This window comes from Genypterus blacodes, unplaced genomic scaffold (genome assembly GCF_046128005.1).
Source record: "Genypterus blacodes isolate CSIRO-AG114 ecotype Tasmania unplaced genomic scaffold, CSIRO-AGI_Gbla_v1 ptg000214l_1, whole genome shotgun sequence".
In the NCBI taxonomy this organism is placed as follows: Eukaryota; Metazoa; Chordata; class Actinopteri; order Ophidiiformes; family Ophidiidae; genus Genypterus; species Genypterus blacodes.
This window is the reverse complement of record NW_027467013.1, coordinates 2,003,254-2,030,280: the sequence shown is the minus strand read 5'-3', so window position 1 is coordinate 2,030,280 and position 27,027 is coordinate 2,003,254. Positions and strand designations below refer to the sequence as shown.

The 27,027-nt window shown below is 41.6% G+C and overlaps 1 protein-coding gene across 4 annotated transcripts; it reads right to left on the bottom strand.

Moving 5' to 3' along the window:
- Window positions 1-9,347: 9,347 nt before the first annotated feature.
- On the bottom strand, window positions 9,348-26,629 carry stk39 (serine threonine kinase 39). Of its 4 annotated transcripts, none has more exons than XM_076169972.1 (19): window positions 26,289-26,629; window positions 24,689-24,801; window positions 24,282-24,390; window positions 23,798-23,936; window positions 23,369-23,424; window positions 22,453-22,562; window positions 21,942-22,043; window positions 21,666-21,799; window positions 21,474-21,522; window positions 21,004-21,069; window positions 18,905-18,976; window positions 18,084-18,206; window positions 17,413-17,442; window positions 17,010-17,066; window positions 16,355-16,416; window positions 11,518-11,570; window positions 11,289-11,357; window positions 11,094-11,158; window positions 9,348-9,673 (listed from the first exon to the last, which is right to left on the bottom strand). In XM_076169972.1, the coding sequence occupies exons 1-19, from the start codon at window positions 26,392-26,394 to the stop codon at window positions 9,599-9,601; spliced, it is 1,590 nt and encodes a 529-aa protein (XP_076026087.1). In that variant the 5' UTR covers window positions 26,395-26,629; the 3' UTR covers window positions 9,348-9,598. The 4 variants fall into 4 exon arrangements, with proteins under 4 accessions (XP_076026087.1, XP_076026090.1, XP_076026088.1 ...); XM_076169975.1 differs by lacking the exon at window positions 26,289-26,629 and adding an exon at window positions 26,010-26,108 and having other exon boundaries at window positions 24,689-24,797; XM_076169973.1 differs by lacking the exon at window positions 17,010-17,066 and having other exon boundaries at window positions 26,289-26,628.
- Window positions 26,630-27,027: the final 398 nt, after the last annotated feature.

Below are 27,027 nucleotides of genomic sequence, written 5' to 3'. Positions count from 1 at the left end.
GGACTTTAAAACAATGGAACAACAACTTTGCCTTTTTTTTTCCTTTTCTCAAATCTCACCAGTTACACTGAATATTGTAAAAACAGCGAGGGCTGCTGCTGCGCGTCTCTTTTTCATGACGGATGTTTTCATTAGCCTCCGCAGTACCCACATTTAATGTCCGATTCTGCAGATTACACCTCATGATTGTGAAAGACCCGCATGAGGCTTGTAAAGCACGTACTCTCATGCATTAACTGAAATGTGATGTTATTCAAAGTAATTTTGTTCATGTATTCCAGCTTATATGATCATCTTTATACATTAAGTCACTTTCTGTGCAGACAGGTGGGTTGATGTTCTCATCCAGATGACCTCATGTCTTGTGCGTGAGATTGAGCCGCTGAGTCAGAAGTCTTCCCTCGTGCGTCTTAACGCTTCTCCTAAAATTGATGAGAACAAACTTATTGGTGTGAATTTATTTTTCATTATTTAAGTGAAAGTGAGTTTTTTTAGGGTTGAAAATTTGAACATTCAAAGTCAAAGTTCTAGCGCTTCTTCAACTTCACTGCAGCACACGTGAGGTGTTACTGTGATTCTGCTGTTGATGGTTGATGACTTGTAACTGAGAGGTTTTGTTCACTTGAAGGTGCTTCTTGGTTCACAAAGTTTGAGAATCAGCGGGTCTAATCAGAAAACAAACAAACCAGGTCATCTGTTGGGGAAACATGCTCTCTTATGTGCACAGATACAGACACAAAGCTGCATTAGGGTGACTTACAATCTGCAGACAGGCCAGGTGGCAGGAGGAATCCTTTACTGCTCATGATTCCATTCTTCTATAAAGAAGAACGGCAGAAAACATTGGCAAAAACCCACACAGAATTGCCGGATGCTGTTTTATTATGAATCCTCCTGATGTTTTTGTTTACATGCTGCCATTATCTTGCTGCCTCTACTTGATCAAAGTGTCACACATCTTTTGGTTTTTAGATGATGTTTTCCTTTTTTGACTTTTGAGGTCATTATCTGTCTCAGCTACCAGCTTGTCATTATTCCAAACGCTGCTCCTGCAAATGTATGCGCCACACGTGGACGCCATCAATTTGTGCCAGTAAGATTTACGAGATTAGAGTGGTTGTATATGTACGTGGTATATCAAACTTACAGGAGGAGTGCTGGTGACACGGAACATGAATGCCTTTCATTATACGATTTTCAGTTGTAATGTTTTTTTCAATTTTATAGCATTACAAGCCAATGTGACATTTACTGTGAAAGCATCTATCCCAAAAGGGGTTGTTGTTACATATTGTATGTTTTTTATATTATAAAACAAATATTTGAATAATTAAAGTTATAATACTGCTTAAAAGTGTTGCCTTCATACAGTTACATACACAAATGCTTATCTGAATAAGATTGTATACATAAACCCTGCACACTAACAAGGGGGCATTAAAATGAAGTTGTACTATAAAATTTGATGACCAAACAAAATCCAAAATATAATTTACTTGGAGCAAAATAATTCATGGAAATCTAATTCGATCTGTTTACCCAGTGAAGTTTACAGTTAAGTATTGAGAGTTTGTGTGCTTTGTTCTCCCTCAGACACTTCTGTTGCTTCAGTTAGCACCCTTGTATCCCATCACCCAGTTTTAACATGTGACCCAGGGAAACGGCAATGGAAATCGGCTCGCTAATGAGCTGCAACATATTTCATTTACTGCTGACTTTGGTGTCAAAGCAGATGTCCTATTGGCAGAGAAAAGCTAAATTCTCAGCTTTAAAAAAATCTGTATTTTAAGGTAAGGATGACAAGTTCTTAACAGTTTGGCAGGAATACTGCAAGATGGAACCGATGTGGTATCAAAAGCAACAAGAAAACATATGGAGTGCCAAAAACTGTGAAACTGGAGGAGGAGACTGTGTTGAAAATAGTGCCAGGAAAATAAAACGTGTAGAAGAACAGATAAAATCTTTCAATAAATAATCTGACTCATGGGCGTATCTGTCAAATGTGTTGATAACATGTGGAGCAAATACAGTTTGAATCTTTAAAAGTAAATCAAGTCCATTCCACAGATATCAGTTACTGGAACAGAGACGGAAATTCATTTAATTTAAATTCTGTGTTCTTTTTAAACAGTTGATCCGCCTTGGGAATGAGTTAAAGTGCTCCTAACCTGAAGCTGTGTAACAACAACCCTGAACATCATTTAGTTTGTCACCTGAACCAAATGAGCACCCACTGCGAGCAGCACACCCTGTCACCCGGTCACACAGAACATTGTGACACAAATGTCACCTGAATGTCCCCGTTTGCTGCGCTGTAACCAGAAGGCAGAGAGTTCAGTGCTCCTATATGATACAGAATTCCACACCAGGAGAGTTAAACTACCTGAATGTGCCTCAATAAGAACAGGTGACACATTGCCGAGTCTGGAGATTCGACCCGCCTTCCCCGCTACTATTGGCTGCCGTCGTTGGACCAAGGACGGGACTTCCGAGTCCGAGGCGGGACAAGTTCATTGCAGTAGTCACATTAGGATAAAATGCTTCACTTGAATTGGGTCATTGCTGGAATAATATATCAGTGAAATGGTTAATTAGCAGGTTCCGCTCTTTGTGTGGTCTCTCATTAATGTCTTTCTTAGGCACAGAAAAATGAACAAGGAGCCTCTAGCATTCTAAAGCATTAACACTGTCGGAATGAACGGCAAATTATGCACAGTAGCATCCAGGTCTCAATTTACCTGCACACTCAAGCAAATGGATCTCTCCGTATCACTGGAATACAGGTCTTAACACAGTAGGATGCTTCATTCTATTTTTAGACAATTTATTACTTTTTGAAAATGTGTTTTTTCAATGAATAATCAAAATCTGACAAAGAGACACCGACCTGAGGGGAACGTCATGAATCAGTGTGTGTCTGTGCTAAATGGCGTTGTGTTCCTCAGTCTGTCTGCCCTGAACTTCCCTGGTCTTCCCCGGTTTCACCTACTTCAACCATGAAGAGAGCATCAGCTAACACTCAGCTGAGCAAAGCCAATCAGCTTCACCTCGTCCGGGATCTCCGTCTCATCACAGCCGGATGCCTGTGGGAGGAGGAGACATCAGTAAGGTGAACAGGGTGAAGTCACATTCACACGTTATTTCCATCATCAGAAGTTGGGAGTCGGGATAAAGTGATTATTTTGGAGGGCTGCAAATCTCAACTCAGGTCAAGACAGATAAGTCCAAAAGTCCTTGTGCACTAATCCGTCTCAGAAGACTCCATATTCACTGCAACCTTATCAAATACACTGATATGAGTACACACTCTTGAAATAGACTGTTCAAACCAATGTAAGAAATAATTATTTATTTTTTACTACCCTTAAAAATCTTAAAAACCTTTTAACATTTTACTGTTCTCCTTTCTGCGGTCACCACCTCATTCTGGTCACGCTGAGACTTTATGCTTGTCAGTGTGACACCCAGTATTATGGAGACGGATTGGAGTAACAGCCCAGCAATGTTCTGACTGCCAATAATAACAACGTATATGAGGCTTCCACTAAGGCATTTACAAGGTCTGAAACTGAAACGCTTGTGTGAACAATTAAGAGGAGCTCTGTTTTTCATAATTTCCCTTAAGACCTCAACTGGCATGGAGATAATGAGAAAAATGATTTTAAGAATTTTACTGGCTGACAAATGCGTTCTGATAAGAATTGCAAACCTGTTTAGTAATTATACGGCGATGAACAGCGCTGAGATAAAGCACTCTTCTGTGGATGCCTAATTCCATCGGTCCTGTTGTATTTATGATCCATTCACTCCTAAAGGAATTTATTATTTAGATGCTATAAATGTCCCACACACATTTTGAGAGGTCATAGATTTTTAGAGCAGAGTTGAATAATCACATGCCTGCCAGATGACCCAATCAAGAGTCTTAGGGAAGTGTTGCTCAATGACGGGCAGCAGAACACAAAGCTTCATCATTTCAGGCTTGTAGGATCGTTAACGTCAGACTGGTGGACAAATGTACAGTGATGGCAGAAATTGCATTAATCATTAACACATAACAAGAGGTTCTCAGACTCGGATGTGTGTGATAACATTGACTGGTCCATTTTGCAATTAGAAAGGTGTTTTCACAAATTGGCAATTCAATTAACTGTCACATGTTTAAATTTTTATTTTGTTGTGGCTTTGTTTTGTCTCTGCTTCTCACAGAAGATTTATAACAAAAGAGGTCGGTTACTGTGAGTAAATACTGTCAGCTGCAGAGTTTTACTGAGAGACTCTGGGGAGTTCTGTACAAAATGAATAATAGAAATAACACTGTTTGTGTCTGCTGCCCCGAAAATCCACTCTGGAAATGACAACAAACAAACAAAAGCTTTTATCAAAGCTGCAAGTGGTTGGATATTATATAATTCATGTGAGAGATGATGGCGTGACCTTTGCAAAGATGTCATTTGTCCACGTTTGTTTGTTTTGTTTGTGTGTTAGCAGGACTATTAAAGTGGGGCATGACTCAATATACAGTAGATCCCATTAAGGTTTGGTGGGAGGGGGGAAAGGAGAGAGAGAGAGAGAGAGAGAGAGGGAGAGAGAGAGAGAGAGAGAGAGAGAGAGAGAGAGAGAGAGAGAGAGAAGGAAGGAAGGTTGTATTATTATTATTATTACTATTGTTGTTAAACTTTATACGTAGACCCTGAGGTAGAATAGGCAATATGAGGTACAAGAAGACTGAAATTGAAAGAGCCGGAGGCCACTGCCGCTGGAGGTTGTGAGAACATGGCACAGCAGTGTGGGCGCAGAGTACAGGATGACATCAGTGATGTTGATGCGATGATCTCATAGAGTAAAAACAGTTTTTACAGGATGATGACAAACAGCAATATTATTATTCAACTGTATTGTAACTGTTGTATTTTGCTATTTGCTTTTATTGAAGCAAACATTTAACATGACATTGCGTATACAATTATAGGATATTTTGGAGATCACTTTTTATACAGAAAGAGGGGGAAAAGAAGAGAGAGATAAAATGAAAGAAGGTTGTACTATTACTATTGTTTAACTTTATACTTTATAAGTAGAATACAAGTAGATTGAAATTGCGATGATCTCATAGGGTAAATACAGTTTTTACAGGATGATGTCAAACAGCAATGTAGGCTAGTACAAATCGCATCACAGGCTGTGGCAAAGAGGAGTGAAGTCCAACCCGCAGTCTTGGTTGAGGTAGGCACACAATTTGTTCTTATTTTTTATTATTCTTTGTTAATATAATAATATAATATGCGGTTCACTAAGGGTAATGGCACTATGTTGTTAAATGAGTGTAAGTTATTTGGTGGTAGGGCTGCATTTGGCCGCTCAGTTGGAGTTTCAGTAGCTCAATCTTGTTGTTGTACTGTATATACAGTATATTGTATGTATAAATAGTCTCCCGTGAAGTCCAACTGCCCGCTGCTTTCCCTGAATGAAAAGACAAAGTCAGGGAGAGCTTTAGGGGCCACATGCTCAGCCACCTGCGCAAAAGCACAAACAAATGGCTTTGTGCCATTTCAGTGCCTCACAGCAGAATAAATGGTCAAAAACCCTTGAAAATGGACATGCCAAATTTCTGTCAACTCAGTAACAAGCAGACTGGGCAGCACCACACCAGGAAGGGAGAACAATCACCCGGGGGAGAATCTTATCAAGACACGGTGTTCCTTTTGTGACACCATATTACTCTGTCATGCAAATGCTGCCAAACACCAAGCTGTTTTGAACCATAGAGCAAGGAGCCTTCACAACCGGTTTGCCTTTGGTCTTCCTTAAAAAGAGACATTTGTTTATGCTTGTAATGTCAAATAATCTACAGTGTGTAATAAATCACTCACTGAATGCTTTCACTTCTTTTGTTTTAGTTAAGATTTAGAATCTATACCTTAGACCTGAGGAGGGTGTTGGCCTGTAACAAGATTTACAATAATGAAATAATTGAGCACTGATGTTGTTCATGGCGTTCTCAGTAGCAGGTATTGTATTAATGTCACGTTATGCGGAACAGAGGACCCAAGTGCAGATTCCTAGATAATACAAGTCTTTATTAAGACAGGCAAAAGTGTCCAGTGGAGCGGACAAGAGGCGGCGTCGGTCAGAGGCCTGGAGACCCGCAGCAAAATCGATGCACAGGGACGGGAGACATAAGATGGAGTCAGGTACAGACGGAAGTCCGAGGTCGAGCGCACGGGAAAACCACTAGGAACGCGAGAGGGAGATACTGCCACGGAGGACACAAGGAAACGAGAAACAGGAACGGCAACAGAAGTACACAGGTAACCGAAAGCAGCCGTAACATCAGGTACGATAAGCAACGATCCGACAAAAGACACATGTAACACAGGGTACATATACACAGCAGACAGGGAAGGAGACAAAGAGACACAGGTGAGTCACATTAGGGAAGACAGGTAATCACAATGATGGGAAACACGTGGGCAGGAAATAAAGACACCAGAAACATGGCCAAGACAGAGTTTCAAATTAAAACCGGAAGTACACAAGACAGACCGTGACAATTAGTAAATGTGTCTCATCAAATCTGATCTATTTTTTGTGTATATTCTGTGTTGCCTTGCATTAAGCTCAACATAAAATAATAAAATGAAATCAAAATAAAATATCTCATCATAAAGTACATATTTAAATAAATGTATCTTAAAATTGACATAAGACAAATAAGAATAACAATGATACAAATAATAATATTTCCGAAAAAATTGTTTTCCTTTTATTTATGATAATTACATCAAGAAATTTTTTTTTTTAGATACCAAAATAATGATTGAAATTTGCGTGCAATAATGTTTCACTATTTCACCCAATCAAGCCAAATATTCCTGAAAAAAAATTCAACATGTAATGAGTGCAGTGTGGTGCACTGGCAATGGTTTCAGATGCATTCCTGTATATTGGATTATGGAACCAGACTGGTCCTTTTCGTGACTTGCTAAAATGTGTTTGTCTGCTGTTACCAGACATGTTCTATGCTAATGTGTCAAGTTCAGCAACATCCGTACCCGCCCCCTCGATCCACACAACTATGAATTTGTAGTGAAGAAGTGCGAAAGTGCCGCTCCCTTCCTGGTCATCCTCATCAGCACCACGCACAGGGAGTTCGACGCACGTCAAGCCATCCGGGAGACGTGGGGGGACGAGAGCACCTTGAACGACATCCACGTCATCACCGTCTTTCTGCTGGGCAAGAACACAGACCCTGTCCTTAACCAGATGGTGGAGCAGGAGAGCCAGATTTTCCATGACATTGTGGTGGAGGACTTCATTGATTCTTACCACAACCTCACCCTAAAGACCATGATGGGCATGCGTTGGGTTGCCACCTTCTGCCCCGAAGCCCAGTAGGGCTGTTTTTCATGACGGATGTTTTCATTAACCTCCGCAGTACCCACATTTAATGTCCGATTCTGCAGATTACACCTCATGATTGTTAAAGACCCGCATGAGGCTTGTAAAGCACGTACTCTCATGCATTAACTGAAATGTGATGTTATTCAAAGTAATTTTGTTCCAGCTTAAATGATCATCTTTATACATTAAGTCACTTTCTGTGCAGGCAGGTGGGTTGATGTTTTCAACCAGATGACCTCGGGTTCAGTTTCCCAACTTCCAATCCAAACTTCTGCCGAGCTGAAATGTCCTGGAGCAAGGCAGCGCTGACCTTGCCAAACAGGTGCAAACCAAAAGAGGGTTCATACAGAGTCACATTGCTCGTGTCAAATCTGTAACTATTGACGATATGTCACCATATTGGAGAAAAGAGTGAAAAGGTGTAAATCAGTCCAGTGGTTCTTAATCTGCAGTTTGTGTACCACTGCTGGGTTTAAGTGCCCCCTTATGAGTCAGATCGGTGATTACCAACCTTTTATGTCTTGTGCGTGAGATTGAGTTGCTGAGTCAGAAGTCTTCCCTCGTGCGTCTTAACACTTTTTAACACTAAAATTGATGAGAACAAACTTATTGGTGTGAATTTATTTTTCATTATAAAAGTGAAAATTTGTTTTTTTGGGGTTGAAAATGTGAATATTTGTGTGAAGTCAAAGTTCTAGCGCTTCTTCAACTTCACTCCAACACAGGTGCAAGAACGTTCTGCCATTGTAATTAGTACAGAAAAAAACAAGTACTCAAAAACTGTGCACTTTCATAAATAATAGCAATTTTTATTTGCCGTTTCTGTGCAGAAATTTGACATCAGCTGATTACAGAGAGGGAAGGGGGTAATATGCTGAAATGGTACACATACTGTACATAGAAAACAAAATAAATTACTTCTTAAAATAAAGAATTTGGTACAAGTTATTATTTACTACTTCAATACTTATAAAATAATTTAGACGTACTAGACTACGTTTGGACAAACAAATGGCTCGTCAACTTTTCAATAGTTGCCTTTTGGTTTTCATCTTTAGATGCATTGTCGTACAGTACATAGTGTTACTTCTATATTTCTGGGAACAAAACTTTTGTAGTGCAGCAGGACAGAGCACAGAAATGAAAGTGTTGTGATCAACCAGAGCGGATTACATGACTGCAGGTTCTCTTATGTTTTGGACGACATTTGTCAGAAGACAAAAGCGACAAGTGAAATTGTCTGGAAGGGCTGAAGCGCCTGCTCGTCAGGTGCACACACTCAGCCCAAAAGTGCATTGCAGAAGTCACATTAGGATAAAATACTTCACTTGAATTGGGTCATTGCTGGAATAATATATCAGTGAAATGGTTAATTAGCAGGTTCTGCTCTTTGTGTGGTCTCTCATTAACGTCTTTCTTAGGCACAGAAAAATGAACAAGGCACCTCTAGCATTTCAAAGCATTAACACTGTCGGAATGAACAGCAAATTATGCACAGTAGCATCCAGGTCTCAATTTACCTGCACACTCAAGCAAATGGATCTCTCCTTATCACTGGAATACAGGTCTTAACACAGTAGGATGCTTCATTCTATTTTTAGACAATTCATTACTTTATGAAAATGTGCTTTTTCCATGAATGATTAAAATCTGACAATGAGACACCGACCTGAGGGGAACGTCATGAATGAGTGTGTGTGTGTGTGCTAAATGCAAATCAAAGCAAATTTGTTTTCACTGTGGCAACAAAAGATCGTGAGGAAAATACAAATGACCTCTTTTCCTTTAAATAAATAATGAGATTTGAAGAGACAGAGGAAATAATACGCAAAATCAAAATTAAAACAATTTTAAATAAAACATCCCAAAGCTACATCTTAAACACCTGCTTTCACCACCTGAGACATCTTTAGATTCCTGGACTTTATCCTGATCCCGGTCCTTGCGCTGGGCGGTGGAATGTTGTTAAGGTTTTGGGGTCGAGTGTCAGTGAGCAGGGTAAGCTAAGGTGGTGGAGGCGTGGCTAAGGAGGCGGGGCTTATCCTCGGGGCAGGGAAAAGAGAGGGAGGAGGAGGGCCAGTCGTAGGGGAAGCGGCGGTGGGGGCGATTGTGCAGGAGGTGGCGTTGTGTTCCTCAGTCTGTCTGCCCTGAACTGTCTCCCCCGGTTGCACCTACTTCAACCATGAAGAGAGCATCAGCTAACACTCAGCTGAGCAAAGCCAATCAGCTTCACCTCGTCCGGGATCTCCGTCTCATCACAGCCGGATGCCTGTGGGAGGAGGAGACATCAGTAAGGTAAACAGGGTGAAGTCACATTCACGCGTCATTTCCATCATCAAACCTAATCTCAGGATACAAAGTGATTATTTTGGGGGGCTGCAAATCTCAAGTCAGGTCGAGACAGATAAGTCAATTTAAGTCCCAAATGAAGGCGGACAGATCATAAATCAGGTCACAAGTTTGATACAAAAGGCAGCTTTGTCTTAGAGACAGTGAGAGAAACATCTCTGAAGCTCAACGAGGTCATAGTAAAAGAACTATAAAATCTGATTTGTCTGCTCGGCCCTACAGTGCCCATGAGTGTTTTTAAGTCCAAAAAAAGTTACGAGTTCTTTTTTTAATGGAGAAATCTTTCCCCTGGAGCAGTGAACAGTATTTAACAGCTTAGTGGCCCAGCAGCAGATCACAGTGCAGACAGAATCCAGTCCCAGCATTAAGTACTGTTAATATTACCTATCTGCATATGGAGGGACTTAGATTACCTGTATGATTTCTTGTTGCATAGGAAAGATGGGGATCATGATAGAAACGTGAAAAAAATCCTCTTCCATTAATCAAAAATGGTATTGGTCCTACGCCACAAAGCTGATAGTGAACAGGCCGGCACAGAAACCCAGCGTGCATGTGTGACAAGCAATGAGCCTGATTACTGTGACTGCACAGCCTGAGTCTGGACACTGCAGTCATAACATTTTGTGGTGGCACAGTGAGGATCTTGACCCAGCCTGCAGTGAAGCAGTGTTTACAGATTGAGAATGGAGGCACGCTGATAGCACCGCCTCACCCCAAAGTAGCCAACACACTCTCCTGGGCATTCTACCTGCAATGCACACTAGCTGCTGACATAGCAAATATGGCAGAGAGGTCACTTTGTAAAGCACTGTGACCCGATGCACAGATGTTGTTTCCCCACAACTTCAAAAATGCCGATAAAGCGTGAGTGATTTATTTTTTCAATCCCAGCAGGATTGACCTAATAGCTTTCATAGTTTTTTCCTAAACGGCATCATTTGCATATTGAGTTGGTACAGAGGTGGCTTTCAGGAGAACGCCCCATGTCATGTCTTTGGTACAGTATTGTATCTATAAATAAACATACTACAACACTGTATCTACTTTGACATAATAAAATGTATATATGATCTTGAATAAAAAGTTTTAAGCAGTTTTATGTTGAATCTAAATAAAAGTATCCATTATCAATTGTAAGACAGAATAATAGTGTCAATATACAAAGGATGGGATTGTACATTTCACAACATATACAGTATATGATGTAATGTCTTAAATCCTGTTCACCTACATGACAGCAAAACAATACATTAATAAAGAATAAATGAGGTGTAGCTTCTTCCCACACAGAACATTGTTCCGTCTTATTTGACAAAGTACTAAATGAAGAGACTCACCAGTTTAAATGTTAATACTTTGTAGGTAGTTGGATCATCTACGATCTTCTGAAGATTAGCAGCAACTGTAAAAATCATAGCATTATTATACATGTCAGTACAGTCTGTAGTAAAGACTTCATGCTCTGTTCTGGGTGTTTTGCAGTCTAGTAGCAATTAAAACATTCAATTTCACAGAATAAACATCAACATTACCAATAACAACATCGAGCCCGCTGACCAGACCTGCTGAGACCAACTCCTGGGAAACACCATCAGCAGTGTCTGTTGAGGAATAACAAGACAAATATTGCAATGCAAATAAGCAGCAGCAGGCAGAGAGAGACTGAATTCAATAAAAGCAAAAACACTTCCGTTCACAAACACTTCCATTAGCTATAACACAGAGTATTCTACAGTAGCTGTAAAATGTGTGAGTTCTTACCTCGTCCGGGAGTAAATTCGAACCGAATGTCATTCAATTCCTTTCTAGAGTTCCTGGGTGGAGAGAAAAGCAAATGACAGGTATGGATTTGTCGAAATGTTCCAATAGCTCTGGCAACAAAACATGAAGCACCACTTAAAGGAAGCAGGAGCTGCAGTGCATTAAAGGGGCAAGTAGAAGTGTGTAAGAGATAAAAAAAGCTCAGTGACGATGAGGTGCAGAAACAGCCCAGCTGGTGTGCCGACACTTTGGCCCCACAGCTTTTCAATCATAGATGAATATGTGTACAAGACTGCTGTGAATTGCAACTGAGGGTGTTAAAACGATACATTAACACCACTGAATATAACATAAATACAACATCAAACGTAAACATTCATCATCCATTCTCTGTACAAATAAGACATCAGTCCATCACACGCACGGAGGGATACACTCATATTCACCCAGCACCTGCACCGATCCAAAAAGCTTACACTGGATTGAAGTTTGGATGGAGAAGTGAATGCATCGTTGCTGACATGTGAATCGGTCTCGGTGCAGTGCAAAGCTCTCTGTCTCTGATTGCCTGTGCCTGTCAGTTACTATGCAGGAGCCTGACGTGTGTGATGCACCATCCAGCATTTACAAATCAAAGGTTTGGCAACATTGGAGGTTTTAGAAGAAAAAGAATTGCAATCTGTGTCAGGCACGATCAATCTGTCAACACGTCATTTCAGGTGTGGGATATGAAGTCTTCAGAAGAATCTTTGAAATGGTTGAATGTTACATTTATGTATTTGTTCAGTTGATTTCGAAACACACAGTTCATGTTTTCTTAACTTGTGTCATTTTGTTTACATTCCATGTTGTTGTTACACTGTTTACCCTGCAGAAGTGCATTCATTACAAAGCCTGTTTGCAAAAGGTTTACATTGACATTTAATCATATTTGCAAAGAACAAACAAGCTGCTTAAAGGCAAACACACGCAGAAACGCCTCAACTGGATTCAAACCCACAACCTGTTTGCCAATAGGACACTACCAACCATGACATCACGCTATGACTACGCTGATCAACCGAGTCAACTACATCGTCACGGAAACATGAGCAGCATTACGCTGTGGTGGACGGAAGTTTCCTTGCATTTGAAGAGCGTCACACATGGAGGATAAGTCACCATTAAAACAAATGAAGCAGAGCCAGAAAATGCCTAAAGGAGCACAGCAGTGAGGTGCTCAGTGTGCTGTGGTAGAATATGGACTGCCTTTAAAATGTGCAGAGGACATGTCTCAGTAGTTTTGTATTTCCACGCAAAGAGCAGTGGGAAGTAAACAGCTGTGGAGTCGCTTCCTGCATCACACCTGCTGCATCCACTGAGCTGCAGAGCCCAAAAGAGGCGAGGAAAATAATTCTGCCGTCCAAACTACATCAAGCGCCGCAGACGCTCGTTTGATAGCTAAATGTGATCCGGAATCAGGTGCCGCAGCACATCAGCACACAGTATTTAAATATTGAATCCCCTGCTACGAACACGGTAGAGACGTTTCAGACGCAGCGTCCCATCTGTGCATCACACTGACACCATGCTGCTTTGCAACATGAACCTCTCTGCATCGGAGAGTGGTTTTCATATCTGCGGGTGACAGAGGAGCGGATAAAAGGAGGACATGGCACCCAAAGGAACCGGGGGAACGATGGATTCATTCAGTTTGTAGTGGAGATGGACGCACACTCACAAACCCTGTTGTCTCGCCACGTTCTAACAGTTATTCCATTAGATTAAAGCAATAAATCTAAATGCATAAGCAAAGACACATCGCAATGAGTTTTTAAGCACCATCACTTAACAGTTGACTTTTTGAATGCTACAGATTTAGAAGGGGAAAAAGCAGAGCAGGAGGTTCAAGGACCTGTTAGCATTAGTTATATACTGTGGCTGAACAGTCATGAAATGTGAGAATTACCCATTAAAACAACATTCTGTCTCCTTTCTACAGCTCAGCAGCAGTAAAATGATAATGGCCTCGCTATGAGATGATGTATAATCCCAAGGGACAATGGAAGGATTTGGACACATTATGTACCAAATCATCCAATGTAATCCAACGGTGAACTATTGGTTAAAAAAAAGAAAAGTTGTGATTTAATAGATATCTCCCTGGTGAACACTGAGGGCAGTTACAGCAAAGGAAAAACAATGCATCACAAAATGTCAGCGTTCCCTGGCGTCTCCCGCAGGTACGGCGGGTGACGTTTGTCACAACATCGCCGACTGTCACAGATGAGCTGACGGCCATTTTTAGTGAGCAAACTGTGGATAATATTAGACAATATTTTAGGCCAAGGCCAGCAGAGATTGCCTGCTGTGTTGAGGCTCCAGAGCTTCATTTGGAATTTTTACATTAGTCTGACAGGAGGGGAGTTTGTTGTTTTGCACATGCTGACAGCCACAGTCAATACAGGTCAAGGCAGACTCCACACCGCTGTGCAGGGAAACAGAGAGCGTCCGTGAGCACAGGGAGGAATGCACTTACACACAGCAGAGCCCAGGTAATCGATCATACCTACGCAATATAAATTAAACAGAAGGTCCAGCATCCAGACAGCAAAAATGTGTGTAATGTAACCTGCTGAATGTATCGCATGAATTGATTGACAACTGAGGGAGCGATTCTACTTGGGTAAAGGTAATTTTTAGGCTTAAACGGATTTCATCAGCATGAGGCCTTATAGTGATATTTAACTCAGTTTATGGCTTCTTATCAGGCTGTCAAACAAAAAACACTGATGCTGAGGTCAAGGGTTAATTATTTCTTATCTCTCTTATCCCTGAATCAAATTTATATCATAATGAAAGTCATTCTAAAGATACTATAATCACATAGCTACTTTATCAGCAGGGTGTGGCTCCCTGCTGGGTTTGTGGGCAAATACCACACAATGTTACAGCAGCATCTGTTCCTCAGCCTTTAGTTCAGACTTCACCCCTAAAGCAATGCAACCTATTCAACATATGCCAGCCAGATAAAAAAGAAGGCTTTACTTCCCAAGTCTTAAGGAAGTCTCAGCCTCGACGATATCTCTCCTGTTCAGATGGAGACGCTTATACCGGCGGTATCAGAGAGAGGATCTGGAGAATGAGCGGTACACAAAGAGGGCCTATCGTGTACTTTGCATTGTGCGACACAGTATCAAACCTTGGAGGCGTTGGATTTATGGTGTGGGATCGTTATTAAAGCACCGTGGAAGTGGGAGCACAATCAAAAGCTGCTAAAGCTGAATAATGCTGTGTGGCTTTTAAAAAGGTCCCTCGCTGGGGGATCGAAGATAAGTAATACTTACACAGAAATCCTCTCATTAATACACGCCCACTTCATATTTTTCCAAAGAGAATGTCAAAACAGATTCCGCTTGCAAACCTATTAGAGAGCTGTGGGTTTGCTGGATTTTTGCGAATACAATTGAATCAAAAAACGTCTTGAGAAATGTTTGGTGAGCTCAGTTAGTCACACACACACACTGAGGTACTTTAGCTCAGAGAGTTTTGATAATCCACCAGAGAAGGACTGTTAGAATACTTGAATGCCTTATCCAGGGATGACATAAGGCATCTGTGCCATTACATCACATCACAGCACTAAACTGGAACACACAGCAAACAGATTCTCCTCCAAACTCACACTTTCCAGCAAAAAAATATGTTCCCACCCAATCGGCACAAAACATGAAAGCACATGATGCAACACTGTCTCTAACGGCAACAAGACTCATTTCTTTCAAACCCAAGTCCTGAAATCCAGACAGATCAAACAAACACTGAGCGATCGTGGATAAATTGTCAAACTAAACTAGGAAAAGCCAAATTGAACCGAACAGCGCGTTTTATTTAAATGAGCGATTTATAAACTTTACTGTATGACAGCCACGAAAACAGCCAGCCACCTCCCGCTGCATCTTCTCCACTGCTCTGTGAGGAAGCAGAGAAAGAGAGGCGTCTTTGTGTGCTATGCTGTGTGCCCGGGGAGGAACCTTCTGAAGCCTGTTATCTCATCGGCCCAGAGTCTGCTCTGCAATCAGCTCAGGAGGCTAAAGGCAAACGCTCAACGGTCCAAACACGCCTCATCCGTGTATTAAACAAGCTGCGTCCAAGAAACTGTGTCATTCTCCTATTGTATGTGTTTGCATACTGAGAAAGAATAATTTACATCAACAGAAATCATAATGAGGCTGTAGCACAAGCTTTTATGGTGAAAAGGAGGAGGGCAGATTGTGGAAGACGGCCAAAAGAGAACCAATGGAGTGTGACTCTCTCCTCCCTGCGACACGACCGGTGAGACAAAGCGCCATGAAAGGGACGACGGCGGTGCCAGTTCTTCCCTTAGGCAGCCAAAGATCATCAGGTCTATTGGAAACCTGCGTTGAAACCATGATGAATCCAGCAGCTCTAATTAGTGATTGTTCCCAAAGCCTTGTTGCGTCTTCTGCATACACAGAAAACGTATCTGCTCTCCGACGCCACGCTACCACTGAGTGATCCTGATTCATATTTTCTTGAGGTCTAGGATCAGTGGATTGATTGAGTGAATATCAAGTTGTGAAAACCTCTTTTCTCAGCCAGCTGACAGTGAATTTGCATATCTGTGCAGATTTCAGCCAGACGGGCACAAAGAAGTGTTTACAATGATTACAATCACACTGCTTTCACGCCTCAATACTTTTGCAATGAGAAAAGGAAAATAAAAGCAAAAAAATTAAAGATATCAGTCAAAATACAAGTCCCTAGTCATTTCATGGTACTTAAGTTCATCTCTGGAGTGTGAGAGACCAAGTGAAGTGGAGGAAACGTGTCTCACCTTAGCCGCAGCACCATGTTCACAGCACCTTTAATGTAGGGAGTGTTTTCATACGGTTCAACCTGCAGGACAAAGGCTTGTGTTATGTTGAGCACAGACATAACTGAGACAATCTGGAAAAACAAAGCAGGAAGTTGCGGGAGAAGGGAGAAGAAAAGGATTGAATCTGAGGGATGGATAAAGGTGTGAGGCTCTGTCCCCAGTGTCAAAGACAAATTCTAAATGTCTCCTTTTCGTGGTAAAGACTGATGATTACATGTCAGAAATGGCCGCTGAGTAGCTGTTAGGGCCGTTTCCTGTCTCCAGCTCGGGGGCAGTGGCACTTCTTCATCACTGTCAGAGACAAGAATACACCTCAAACTGCTTTGGCTCATTTTCAAGATGACAATAGCCTTGGAAAATGGGCTAAAATGGCAGTGAGGCCTGTAGATGAGCTACACCCAGCCACAGAGCTGGCACTGTCAGCCAGACAGCCATTTACTTTGAGTTATTACTGCCGAGAGCATCCCTGCAGGAGACTCACATTCACATACTACACACACACGTGCACATGTACGCACAAGCACAGATGTACACAAACCCACAAATACACTCAGCGGGGCATCAAGGGCATTCAATCATGACAAATTAGTGCTGCTGCTGCTGCATCCCTCACCTGGGGATGCTGAATAGACAGCCCTTCAATTGGGACATTGTTGGCATTCACATCATTCTAAAATTAAAAAATGAGAGGCATAATTGTGTAAATGTTATTACACCTTTGGTAAATGTCAAATCAAGTGTCATCTAATAAAGAGAACATAAGAACAATAGTCAGTTCCAATCAATCTGTGAGGAACAATTTGCCAGCGACAGTTTTAAACCTGCGTCCTGGGTTGTTTGGATTAAATTGTATAAAACCTGAGAAACCTTGGGTCGGGATGTATACATGGTTCATGCAGGTTCATGGTTTCTGCCCAAGGAGGCAATTTGTCTCCTCATCAAAATCCCGAAAATACTTGAATGACTTCCATTTCATTTTGGTTCAATTGTGTATAGAACAAGAGGAGCTAACTTACATCTTTGGCCTCATCTTTGACCCTTCGTGACTGGAAAGAAATATGAAGAACAGGTCATTTTCGTCAATCGAATAAAACATAGCAGCTTTTATGTTTTGGTAAAAGCTTTTTATATGCATTCGTGCATCTGCAAATTATTTGTTTTTATCATAAACTAAAAAGAACAGCACAACAAAAACCAACAGGCCTGAGGCTCATAAACAAACAGCGATTGGAAAAACAATGACAGTAAATACTTTTATCTTGGTTAGTTTGGATAGGAATGATTTAGTGAATCATACATTTACTTCAGGTATCTCTGTCAGGATGGTTTCTGATGTGTGAGCGTTGCTGTCTAACATCCTCCTGCCTCAAAGCCTCGCAGCTATTTGCAAAACTCATTACAGATCATTCATGACAGCGTCTATCTTAGATAAACCATCTGCTGTCAGTTAAATGCTCACTGATGAGGGAGAGGGAACGTACAAGGTGTGAGGCAGAGGGGAAGTTCAAAAGCTACTGTTTAAAGGTTACATACATGCAAAGTCTGACACTTTGATACATCCACATATGATTTTCTAAAATCCATACGAGATGTTAGAAGGATCCCATGGCTTCAGAGAGAGAGAGAGAGAGAGAGAGAGAGAGAGGATGTGTGTGTGACTGAGGCCGGCCTCTGCACGCTCACCTACCCTGCCCTGATTCACTGCTGCCTGACCCTCTTCACTGCCCTCATCCAGCTCGTCATCACTCCACTCCCAGTCTCCGTCCTCTGTCTTGTGCAGGTGGCCACTGGAGCCTGGGACTCTCCTGACCTGGACCATGACAACACACAGACATCACTCAGTTCACATTGTACATTCTCCTTTCGTCTAGGAGGCACATTTCCTACAACTACAGGTATGGACGTTATTACAACACTGGAGACAGACAAAAAGACAAACACAACTGCTCGTTATTCCAACAGAAAAGCTATAGATGCCATTAGTATATCAGCATAGAAGATGTGACTTAGATAAAGCAAAAATCCATCATTCACTAAGGCTACATCACTGATTTAACACGTCAAATTCAGTTCGTTTGGCAGGTGAAGCACTATTCACGTGAAACCAACAGTAGAGGGCGCTGTGCACAGTCTGGGAAAATGACCCAGTTTTCCTCCTGTTGGTGCTAAAGACTATGTTCTAGCAGTTGAGTAACAGGGAATAATAGTTGTTTTCACGTGCTAAATAGTGCACCGCAAGACCAAAAAAGTGAAACTGATGAAGTGGGACGCCCCCCTTTTATATAGCAATAGTGTTAAAAGGGATTGGCTACTATTTGGGTAAATCTTGTTTGACGTTCTACGATCTAGAAGAAGGTGAAAGATGCCTAACAGACAGCTCTAGTAGTGTGAAGTTGCGCTGAGGAAGCGTTAAAAAACAAATAAGAGCACACAAGACTGGAAGCCACTAACACCAGGGTCACATAAGGGCTCCACATCTAGACGAGGGCAAAGTGAAAGGAGCACTACCCTTCTGCTGGTGTCAGGTTCTCTCTCTGAACCTGACATCGAACCCACGCTCGCCCAATTCTGCTCAGGGTCCTTGAGCAAAACAGACACAACATCAATCCAGTCTGAACGCCACTTGTACTCACACACATGCAGAAACACGTTAAAAATTCAAAACCTGTAACTAACAAAGCAGAATGGTTAAAGTGGAAAGCGTGTTTGAATGCAAGCAAGGACATATTTGGGTAAAATGCTCTGTATTTTTTAAATTTGGGCCTCTGAAAGCCTCCATGTAGAATCAATCCCAGCTGTATCATCTCCTGTGAAGTGGAACACAGGCGGGAAGTCAATATTAATTTTCCCACTTTTCATTATGTAACAGATCAATGGCCCTTTTGACTTGAAATCTTGTGCGTTATCTTTGACCAATACTGCCACCAGTTCTGCCTCTGTGAGTGTGTGAGGGCGCCCTCTGCTGGTGATTCAGCTCAACACTCTGTAAACACTCAGCACATGTATGTTTTTGGTTCTTCAATGAATTTTCAACCACAGCCAATATGAGGAATTCAGAGTAATCCCAGTCTTTGTCCGTTTTATAACCCTTCCGTCTGCTATGTTCTTGCTTCCTTTACCTCCTCCATGCTTTCATTCACTACAGTTATTAGATGGCGTTTTCGTCGGATATTACTTGGTTGTTGACAGATGACGTCATGATCTTTATCTCTCTCATTCTCTGGTGTATTTTTCGACAAAATGAGGTCCCATTTTTATAAGAAAGTATGGGACTATTTTCTAGCTGTCTGGCTGTTTTGACCTCTTTTGACCCCTACGGTGCCTGTTTTCCACTGGGTTGTACGCCTTTACTGAGATTACAAAACAGCCAAAGAGAAGGACGAAAGAATAAAGACAGCCCAGAGTAGTCGGTGCCTAGAATGCAGAGGTCACAGTATCCTGAGATGTGTTGCTGCAACATTGCTTGTCTCTGCAGGTTTGCCTTGTTTGCTCAGTGTGTAATGCAGAGAACTCTATAGGTCAAATCAGCACAGAACAACAACAAGGACACTGCATCAGAAGTTGGCCATCAATTCTGGATCTGCACGCTGTCTGTTTTAAACCTTTAACCCTCGGGATATGAAAGTCAAACATGTGCATAAAATGTTCAATAAAGAGTTCTTGTAAGTACTTTAGAAAATACTAGCAAGTATTTTAATCTGCTGCAGTGTAAATCATTTGGGTGATATAAGAGTGTGAAAATCCCGGATAGCTCATATTTAAATCTCAGCTTCAGACACTTTGCTCCAGGGTTGATTGTAAATACAGAGAAAATGGGAAATGTGGGGCAGTAATACACTGTATTACTGAAATGGAACACTTAAATAATGAAACATAACGGTTCCCGTGACTGTAACTGCTCAGGATGCCTGTGGTTGCCACATTAACTATCAATAAAGCAGAATCCCTTCCACCATAACCATCTCTCTGTTTATTGACACCCGCTCTGTCTGTGCGTAGCGGTGACGTCATACACCACCTCCACTCCAACATGCCCTCCATTTACCCCCGGACAAGTCAGTGAATTTCCACCCCTCACACACACACACACATACACACACACAGCCGCTCTACCTCCAGGCGAAGGCCCTCTGTTCCCATTTCTAACCTATTGCAGTCCATCCAGCTGGAGTGTTATGGGAAACCAATATGAGCTGAGCCTGAATACTACACTTACACATACTAAACTGTGACCAACGGACATCTGAGTGAGCAAAACAAGCAATAATGTCCATCTTTCTGTCACCTGATGCTGATAATTCATTTAAAGCTACAGTGCATGGCCGAGGTCACCGTGGAGACCATGGTCACGCATGTCATGTATTCTGTTTGACACATATGGGTCCTTCGCCCGTATTTGCACATAATCTACACAACACTGGGCACAAATTGTCAGTGTGGACTGCTTGTGTTGACTGTAAATGCAAAGTGTTGAGGGAGAGAAAGTTCAGTCACACCCCAACACACTGCCATCACTGCTTCATGTTTGGGTTTGAGCTTTACAGGGAATGTGTGTGTGTGTGTGTGTGTGTGTGTGTGTGTGTGTGTGTGTGTGTGTGTAGAATTACCTTCTTCGCTCTCTGGGAAATCTTTGGCGCCTGATACAAAAGCCTTTCAACCAGATACTCTTTGTTCTGTAAGAGAAAATCAACTGTGAGCTACAAATATTAGTGAAAAAAATGAAAAGATAAAAAAATCATAAGTTCACACTGAGGCTGCAAAAACGAATTTTCTTACTATACTACTTAATATTCTGTAGCTTTGCTAATCGTGCATTTTGATAATGACACATATTATATGGCTATTATGCATGAGTTGAATCAGGTTAAGATGAAACAGATCTGTATTTATATAGTCATCACGGTGAATGCAGTCCCATTATAGACTGGCTTTGTGTTTGACTTAATCTACTCCACCATTATCAATTCATGCATGTAAAAAGCATCAACATACAAAGCAGATCCATGGCTAGAAAGGCACATGAGACCACAGGCAGGAAACAACAACAAAGATGGAAAGTGTGCGATAACCCTAATACCTTGGCCTTTTGGAAGAATTTACACTTCAAAAGCTCAGCGGCTGTCGGCCTGGAGATAAAAAAAAACACAATCGTTAGAAAATAACACAACGCTCAGTGAATGTTAATTAAATCCATTTTATCGATCGCACGTTGCGTCATCCCTCCCTCTCCCTTGAAGCATTTGGTTGATATACGGAAAATGAAGCCAACCTTTTGGCTGGATCTTTCTGAAGGCACATAGTTATTAGCTTTCTGAACGATTTCCCATATTTCTTCAGTACTTCCTTGTCCTCCACCCCCGTCTCCAGGGTGGGGGGATCATTCTGTAGGGTAAGCATTAAAACCTGAAAGAGACAGAGGAACATGGTCCACACCGATCAATAACAGAAGGGGGCAAAATTGTAGCCGATAGCGAAAAACAAACTCCAACCAGGTAGCAGTTTATAGAGGAAATGGTGCAGAGATTGAAAGCGGCGGGTCTCTCACCTTCATGGGGGGGTAGCGGTGATACGGAGCAGATCCTGTTGCTAACTCGATGGCCGTGATCCCAAAACTCCATATGTCTGCTTTGAAATCATAGCCTCGTACCTGCAGGATTTACATTAATACATATTATCACAGGAATATGTTTGAGTCCAATCTGGGAGGTCTGACTTCAGATTATGGTCTGTGTGGTTTCTGAGTAGTGATCCAGATCTAGATCTAGATTGGGTCAGATCTAGATCCAGACCCAATTCGATCAATTTATAGTGTTTCATGGGGTGTTGAAATTGGTTTAATAATGTTTGAAGAAATTAATATACATATAGAAAACATCCATCTTGAAATGTTAAGAAATTATTGTTTTTAATTCATAGAGTCTCTCCTGCTAACTTTGAACCCAAACAATCTACAGACACACACACATGAAAAGGTTTCCACATGCAACAAATTCACAAGGACAAGTCAAATCCTGGTGTTTCCTGCCTGTGTGTGTGTGGATATGAGTTCAGCTCACCTGCTCCATCACCTCTGGAGCCATCCAGCATGGTGTGCCCACAAAGGTCTTGCGTACTTTGTTTCTCGTCATATCTCCACCCGTGGCAAGGAAAGCACTAACTCCAAAGTCTTCAAAATAAACAAATGTAAGAATGATAGAGAACATGTGTGTATGTTTCATGTTGCAATGGACGTAGCTATAGCCAAGACATTTGAGCTAATCAAAACCAAGCATTGTGTACTAATACTGTGTGAAACAGTGTAGAACAGAGCACTGCTTAGGTTGTCTGCATGTGAATGTTTACGTCTCATGGCCTGGGTGTCGATGGCTACTGTTAATAAGAGTTAAGGCCTCTCTGCTTCTGTATTAAGATGGCCATTGATTCTCATTTATCTAGACAACAATTCATTAATGTATCATCCAAAGAGCCGTGCACCTCACATGAATCAACCTGTGACTCAAACTCAAACAGACATTCCTTCTCCAAGACGGCAAACATTAGAGTAGACTGATGCTCATAAACTCATAATTCAACACAACTTTTGATATAATGTCTTTATCAGGTAGACCTGGCATATCAAAAAATGTGTTGTTGTGTTTGTTTCCCTTCAAAAAGAAGTAAGGAATATTCCACAAGGTAAACGTTGTAAGAATACCGGCTTAGATCAAAGGAAATAAACACTTTTCTCATCTTTTCATCTCTCTTGACCTATCAGTAGGTCAACTTCGTTAGGATTTCATTTATAATTCCAGTCAAGATTCTTGAATCTACAAAGGAACCAAATATGTCAGGTTGAAATTTAGGGGGTTTGTGTATAAAATGATATAATTTATATTCAGGGATTTGCTTGATACAACATGATGATATCCCTGCTCTATGTGCTTCTGAGTTGCATTAAGATCTGGTGTTTGTTTAAAGCTAAAAAAGACTCACCTGCAATCTGAACAGAGCCATCTTCTCCCAGCAGAATGTTCCCAGCTTTGACGTCCCTGAGGTCAACAAAACATAAACACAGTCACACAACAGCAACCGTATCGATTGTCCATTCATGAAAAGTGAGTCTGCAGCCCACCACAGTGTGGATCACTGCCCACGGGGCGGATAGAGCTCTTAGTCTGCCTTTCACTGACCTTCAAATACAGGAAATTATCCACAACTGCACTGGAGCTCAATGAGAATTACATATTGACTGTATTGAAGCGATTAAACCTAAGCCAATGAGTTGATCCGCTTATCCAGATGACATGCAATCTTTTATCTTTCAAAACACATTTTCAAGTCTTATTAATCAACTATTGAAAATTGTGAATGCATTCTCCACAGGACTTGATCAATTTTGAAGAGAAGTGAATAGAAAGTTACCGGTGGATCTGTCCGTTTCTGTGCAGGTAGTCCAGCCCTTCTAGAACCTCTTTTAATATGGTGGCAATAATAGGCTCATCTAGAGCTCGATTTCTGTCCTCTTCTTTGCTTGTGTGCTTAATAATATCCAGCATAGATCCTGAAAAGCCACATCAACAAAATATTCATATATTAATGTCCAACAGTCTTCGATCTTTCTGTTCCTCTGGGTTATTACATAATCAATATGTACGACTAAGAGCAGAATATCAGTGCATTTTAATTTCCTGTTGTTCTTTGACTCACTAAAACATGATAGGCCGTATATTATGATGCTTCTCTCACACAGGCACACTCTTCTGTTTCTTAATTTGATAATCACAGCCTAATTAGCATATCAAAACACACATTCACATTGTAGCCCTGCTGCATTCAGTGAGTGTGTGTGTATTACTGAGACAGGAAGGGGTTTTTGTTTTCATGTATCCTGGCCGGTGACGCTTACCACCACTCAGGAGCTTCATGACTAACCAAAGTTCATCCTTCACAACAAAGGAGGTGTAGTAGGTGACCACATTGGGATGGTTGCACTGGCTCATTGCTTGGATCTCTTTCTATAGTGACAGGGAAACAAAAACAAGATAAGAAATGTCACATTTTGCTCCACTGTCAAAACATAATGGATTACTGTTTACTCGTAAATTGTGTTTCGTCATATTAAGCCATTTAAAATCATGAAATCAGCAGTGGTGAATAACCTTTGTATTATTATTTGTTATGACGTTTGGAAAGGTTTAATAAATATCACAATATAATCCATTAACTCGTAAAAATGGTGATGTGTATCAAAGGGAAAGACCAAAACACTGCAGACACAGGCTGAGAAAATGGAGCATATTATTTTGTACTCACCAGCAGCTCATCCATGCTGGTCTGGCATTTCTCCAGGTTGATTCTCTTGATGGCCACACGCTCCAGTCTGGGGGTACAGAGGGCAGCCTGCACCACAGCTGTGGCCCCGCTGCCTGGAATCACAGCCACAAAACAGCGATGAAAAAGAAGACGGGACCAAAGACACTAATCCCTTACACCCAGATGACATTTTACTGAATTTCCGCACTCCTTGGTGGCGTCTCTGTCCTATTGCTCAGCAGTTTATCAGTTTACATTACAGTATCCATATTTCACATGCAGTGGTTGGAAAGGCAGCCAATGATTTGAGTTGAATTAAAGCCAAGCACTTCCTTTTAGAACACAATGGGGTTGTTAACATGTTTTACAAGCTCATCACAAATCAGGCCACGCTGGACTAGAGAAGTTATTCACACTAAGAAGCTGTGACACAGAGCATATTGCTTGTCAACTGTTAGTGTCAGATAACCAGAGGTAGAGGACAGAGGAGATCTGACTGCTTACCAGCTGATTACCAGAGCACAGCACAGGGCCAGTCACAGTTAGAAGGAAACAGCTGTACTACACTTCTCTTATCAGTGATAATATGACTCTACCTTAAGCTGTCAGCTCATCTGCCAAACCAAAAAAAGGCCTTGGTCAAAAACATTTCAGCCACTCCTTTTTGCTGCTTTTAGAGCAATGTTACGATTGTTATTGTTGTCATTTATTTTAACAACATATCAGCAATAACATTTATTTACTTTATATTGCCTAGGTGTTTGTAAAATCATGTTATATTATGATTTGAACTTTAAAAGTCATATATTCCATTTTACATAACACACAGTTATAGTTTTCAGTGTTGATTAAAGACAAAATAAAAGTTGAATTATAAAAGTCCTCAAAAAAGAAAGTTGCACATTATATTATATGTTTCCATGAACTGCAATGTCTATCACCTTATAAATATGACATTATAATGATGATTGACAAACAGGCCATTTTATCAGGTATTTACTGCCTAACAGTGAGTGAGCAGGTTCAGTGTCTTTGTCAAGGACACTTCTACTTGACCCTTCCAGAAATTAGCCTGTGACTTTTTATTTATGGCACAACTGGGAACATTTGTCCTCATTACCACACACACTGCAACTATGGGCCTGGACTTCCATAAACAACAACAACATCAACCATAATAATAATAATAATAATAATAATAATAATGAGATGTTAGAAGTTCTTTCAAGTTTTACACCATCACAGATTTAACTGCTGACTGTGCTCGTTGTCATGGAAGCAGGCATCTATGATTTTATTACCGGTTTATAAATTTGGGCACGTGCCATAACGGGACATCACGCTAATCTCTGTCTGTCATGACACGCGCGGTAATGAGCGAGTCACGGCGTTTCAGCACGATCACACACACACACACTCAGACACACACACGCGCCGCTAGTGTAAACGTGCCTGTTAACATCCGCATTGCAAAGCATTACAGGACGCTCCTACACACTAAAACGCCGGTAGGCCCTGGTCGTCATCCACAGCTGATACGCCGTCTTACCGAGCCGCTCCGTGCCGAGCCGCCGCGTCTATCTAACCGCAGTGTACTAACCTATGACTTCCTGCAGCTCGTAAGACTCCCGGGTGATCGGCCAGCTGGGTGTCAGCGCCGGTTGCGGCTGGTGGACCGGAGCCGGAGATTCGCCTTGCTCCGCCATGATGATGATGATGATGATGATGATGCGGCGCTAGTTAGCAACCTCTCACACAGGGATAGACAGGCAGGAGAGACAGACAGGCAGATAGAAGAGGCTGACAGACAGACGGGCGGATTTGACCTCACCTCCTGCCTACAAGTGTCAACTGGCAGCTGCCGCAGAGCAACGACCGCCTGCTGCCAGCGATGAGAGCAACCCGGAAAATAACGGACCGCACACACACGACACACACGCGCACGCGCGCGCACACACACGCTACAGCGTGCAACCCCGTGCACACTGGTTTAAAGTGGAGGATACACGGAAACACATGTAAAACGCAGTAAAAACCGAAAATACATTTTTCTCAGGATGCTGCATTCTACAAACATATCAACCTGCGAGCCTCTGCTTTGAACTATTATCATCTAATTTAAATTAATTCGGCATCATGTATTTTTTTTAATCTAGTCGTAGTATATTTATATTCCCCTGCGTAAATTTAAGTCGTGTTTTGTATTGAAAACTACGTTAAGGTTCTGTTAGGCAGCAGCATGTGGTTGCAGATACTGTGTGTCACATGCAACGGGAACTGCAATGCAATAACGTGAGTGATATCTTCAACCACTAGAGGGCGCTTTTGTACCGTTAATC